This window comes from Gallinula chloropus (assembly GCF_964237585.1).
Source record: "Gallinula chloropus genome assembly, chromosome: 11".
Taxonomy (NCBI): Eukaryota; Metazoa; Chordata; class Aves; order Gruiformes; family Rallidae; genus Gallinula; species Gallinula chloropus.
Window position 1 is genome coordinate 3,711,637 of NC_140096.1, and position 4,623 is coordinate 3,716,259.

The window sequence follows — 4,623 nt, forward strand, 5'->3', positions numbered from 1 at the left end:
GCAGCCCCCCCGGGACCTGCCGAGGAGAAGGACAGGGGGCTGTAACGCTTTCGCCCAGCTGGGTAATGGCATTAAAGCCAAATCCTGCTTTGCCAAGGGGAGGAACGGGCCGCCCCCCAGGATGCCCCGGCCTCGCCTGGCCCCGGCACGGAGCTGCTCGATGGCGGGGTGGGTGCAGGGCTGAGGGGTGGGACCCACACACCGAGTCGGCAGCGCGGGAGGCGGGGAGGGAAGGCGGGGGTGAGGCGGACCTGGGGCCGGCGAGGGATGGCGCTCACCGCCTTCCCGACCATAAAACGGCAGGGCCAGGGCCGGGCGGGCAGAGCGGATCGGCGGCACGGAGCGGCTCGGCTGGACCGCCCTGCGGAGGTAACGGGGCGGCGAGGTTCCTCAGCCCCGCCGCGATGGGGCGGGCCGCGGGGAAGGAGGGTGCCCTGGCCGGTGCGATGCGGGGGAGGCTGGGGGCGGCTCCGGCTCCTCGGGGGGGTGACTGTGCCGTGTCCCCGTCGGGGTCCCGCAGCGTTTCTGCCCGGTCCGGGAAGGGATGCAGCCTGCGCTCCGTGCATGAGGCGGGCGGGGGGTCGGCTTTCCTTGTCTCTCCCCCCCCGGTCCCTGCAAACCCTTCGCCCTGCTGCGGACAGCCCCGCCGCAGCCCTGACAAAGGGGTCTGCCCGTAAGAGGGGAACGGCGGCGTGGGCTTCCCCCCAGAGGAGGGGGCTGGAAGCCGCTGCGGGAGAGGATTTGGGAGGCTGGGAGCCGGATGGACCTCGCTGACCCTCTCCCCGAGCTTTGCAGCCTCTCCCTTGGCAGGGGTTTCCCCGAGTCGCTCCTTGCTCAAAGCCGATTCTCCCTGCACATCCCTGCGAGCTGGGAGGAGGCGTGTGGCCATGAAATGCAGGCTCAGCTCTTCCCACCACCTTAAAAGTGCCCACGGAGTTTTGTCTTTGCCCTTCAGTTTATCTGAAATTTGCTCCGGGATCCTGCTGATCCTTTGGTGGGGTTTCTTGGCCACAGGACCAGCCCCGGGGTTGGGGGGGAGAGATGGGGGGGCGGGGCAGGCAGAGGGTGCCAACTTCAGAGCTGTCCCAGGGCTGCTTTAACATCACCTTGGGGAGTGGGCAGAGGGTCAGGCCAGCCTTGCCAGGCAGTTTGGGATGGTCCAGAGGGAAACCCTTTTCTCTGAGGTCTCCCAAATCCCTGCACAAACCATGCTTTGGCCAGGCTGGATCTGGATTACTCTGCTGAGCCGGGTTTATGTAAGCGCAGATTTGCAGTGTCGAGAGATGTCTAAGAATCAGCTCCCCTTTGGAAGATGTAGAAATATGTGGCATCTGGCCCGAGGCTGTACCAGTAGCCCAGTATCTGTGTTGGTCCCAGAGCCTTGGAGAGATCCTGCTGTCACTCACCAGCTCTCAGCTTGGCCTCTTATCGAGTACTTTCCAGGAGCAAGGATGGAGCAGGGGTGCCAAAAGGCACTGTCACCCTGTCCTTCACAGTGGTATCTAACGCTGCTTTTCTGGCAGACCACTGGGTGCTCCTTGCGTGGGACTATAAACTCCCTTCCAGCTCCCTGGTTCAGCAGGAGACACTGTGCCATAATGCGGTCCTCCCCTGGCACGCTCGGCTGCTCCTCCTGACCGGCAGGATGCTGGGCCAGGTGGGTTGCCGCTCAGACCCAAGCCATGCCAGTCCTGGCTTTCCTGTTGTTAACATGAGTACAATGTCACTGCACCTTCCTTGGCAAAGGTGCTGAGCCCCAGCCCCAGGAGCTGGCTGTCTGGAGGGCTGCGTGTGGCGTGGAAGGGAAGGTGGCATTAGCCGATGCTGTTCGTCCCAAAACCTAGGGTCTGGGGAAAGAGAAGACTTCCTGACTCCTGGAGAAACAGGGCTCTGACCCTGCACTGCTTGCTGACCCAAAGCAAGTGCGGTCTGGCTCGGGATCAGTGGGACAGTGAGCTGCCATGGCTGGCAAGCTTAATGTTGGCACGTTGCTGCTTCTTGTTGCAGGTGGGAAGGCAGCGGTAGCTCACCATGGCCCTGGCAGACAACGCAGGCTGTGCCAAACCCAGCGAGGACTTCCCTTTCCCTGAGATCATTGAACTCAATGTAGGTGGACAAGTCTACATCACCCGCCACCCCACCCTGGTCAGTGTGCCTGGCTCGCTCCTCTGGGAGATGTTCACCCAGAAGAACATCCGCTCCCTGGCCCGCGACAGCAAAGGACGCTTCTTCGTGGATCGGGATGGCTTCCTCTTCCGCTACATCTTGGATTACATGAGGGACCAGCAGCTGGTGCTGCCCGACCACTTCCCAGAGAGGAGTCGTCTGCAGCGCGAGGCCGAGTACTTCATGCTGCCGGAGCTTGTGAAGATGCTGGCCCCCAAGCTCAGCAAGCAGAACTCGCTGGGAGACGACCCATGCCAAAGCGACCCCGAGGAGCTCTCCCCCAATGCAGATGCCACTCGCAACCTGACCTCTGCCAGCACTGTGCTCTCCACTGCTGTGGCCAGTGGTCCCGGGGGTGCTGTCACCGCTGGCGTGGGTGCTGCCAGCACCGATGTCCGCAGGGCAGGTTTCATCACCATCGGCTACCGGGGCTCCTACACCCTGGGCCGGGACAGCCAGACGGATGCCAAGTTCCGCAGGGTGGCACGGATCATGGTCTGCGGCAAGACCTCGCTGGCCAAGGAGGTCTTTGGTGATACCTTGAACGAGAGCAGGGACCCAGACAGGCCCCCGGAGAGGTACACCTCCAGGTACTACCTCAAATTCACCTTCCTGGAGCAAGCCTTTGATAAACTGGCCGATGCTGGCTTCCACATGGTGGCTTGCAACTCCACGGGCACCTGTGCCTTCGCCCATGACCAGACAGATGACAGGATCTGGACCTCTTACACCGAATATGTTTTCTACCGTGAGTGACACCAAAAAAAACCCAACCATCCCCCCCAAACCAAACACCAACTCTCCCCCTCCTCTCCTGTGCTGGCTGTTGCCTAGAAGGTAGACATCCAACTCCCAGATCCCAGCGTCCCCCCCCTTTCCCTCCTTTTGAGTTTGTTCTTGAGTTCTCCCCCCCCCACCTCCATCCTCCACGTTGAACCCCTACAGCTCCTTCTCGTAGCAGCTGCCGACCACCAACCTTCTTCCCTCTCTCCGACTTCTGCAGTAGCCGCCTGTAGCTCCCAACCCTCCCTGGATGTGTGGACTTGGACATTACCGCGTACGTGTTTTGGGTGGGAGGGAGGGAGGGATACACCGGACTGTGCTCTGGGCTGGGATTCCTGCGGATGGATGAGCTTGTCCGTGTTGGACGCTGAACTCGCCTCTCGTGCCCTGTACGCCGTGCAGCTCCTGGGGAACGTGCCCCATATGCTTGTAGTCTGTCTGCCGAGGGTGACAAAGAGAGGAAGTGTTGGTTTGAGGACACAGAAAGGTGGGGAGTGGAGAGGAGGGTGGGTGGGGGTGGGGGGTGTGGAAAGATGAAGCCTCGCAGCACGGATATATTGCCATTAGCCCACATAAGCAGCTTAGCGTTTAGGCTGTCGGTGCTTGGGAAGGTTGGGTGAAGACGCACCCTGTGTCTGCAGTTGGGATCTGAAGCATCGCTGCTGCTCTGGGGTGCCTCTGGGCTGGGGTCTTTGGGGGGTGGGAGGGGGTGGCTAGACAGACGCTCTGTTTGCGCATACTTGGAGGGAGGTGGGGGGAGCTGGGGGGAAGCTTTACACGCTGTGGGGTGAAAATTGCTTATCCATCTCAAAGCAGAGGGGGGGTCTGTCAGGAAAAAGTACCTTCTCCTTCAGGGTATGGTAGCGGAGCATGCTTCAGAGGGATGGGGAGGGTGGCAGTTGGGCTCAGCCACAGCCATGGCATTGCAGACTGAAGGGAATCTTTGCCATTTTGGCAACCTCTTGCAAAGGTCTCTCCAATCACAGCTCTCCAAGGCCTGCTTTTGGACCTAGGGCTGGCCGCTGCTGCTTTTCTATGCCTGGGCAGTGTGTAATAAAGGAACAAAACTGACTGGTCTCCGTGTGCCGAGGTGCAGAGGTAGAGCTGGGCGTGTGCTGCGTGCACCCGAGGTGTCCCTCGAGCAGGACAGCAGCGTTGGCACAGAGCAATGTGCTTAAGTACATGGGTTTGGATAAAGAGGGGAAGACAAACTTTCTGGAGCCCTCTTCTGACACACCCCCACACACACACACACACACTTTGAACCCTCACTTCCAGCACCGAATGCATTGCATCCCCCTCCTGTGATGCTGATGCATCTGCTTGTCTGCAGACCAGGGCCAGACAAAGCATTCATCCCCATCACTCCAGCAGGGTCTTGCACGCTCTGGCACAAGGTCCCACCCCACAGGTCTGGGTGCAGACACGGGTGGCCCCACCGCCCTGACATCCCTAGCCATTGCCTGTTGTTCTTGGCTGCCTCACACCCACCATCCATCCACTGCTCAAGAAGCAGCCAGCAGTGAAGGATCATGGTGCAGGCTGGATGCCAGCCAAGGAGATGTTTCTCTTTGGGGTTCATTTGGGAGGAAGGTTTGCAGCCGGTCTCTGAGGAGGCGGGAAGGCTGAGGTCTTCTGGCACGCAGGGCGAGCAAAACCAAACCACTTAAAGCG

At 60.6% G+C, this 4,623-nt stretch overlaps 1 protein-coding gene across 1 annotated transcript; it reads left to right on the top strand.

The window, feature by feature from the left end:
• The first annotated feature begins 2,011 nt into the window (after nt 1–2,011).
• Nucleotides 2,012–3,514, top strand: LOC311195894 (BTB/POZ domain-containing protein KCTD12-like). Its single transcript, XM_084269342.1, has 2 exons — nt 2,012–3,003; nt 3,112–3,514. The coding sequence occupies exon 1, from the start codon at nt 2,032–2,034 to the stop codon at nt 2,920–2,922; it is 891 nt and encodes a 296-aa protein (XP_084125468.1). The 5' UTR covers nt 2,012–2,031; the 3' UTR covers nt 2,923–3,003; nt 3,112–3,514.
• The last annotated feature ends 1,109 nt before the right edge of the window (nt 3,515–4,623 follow it).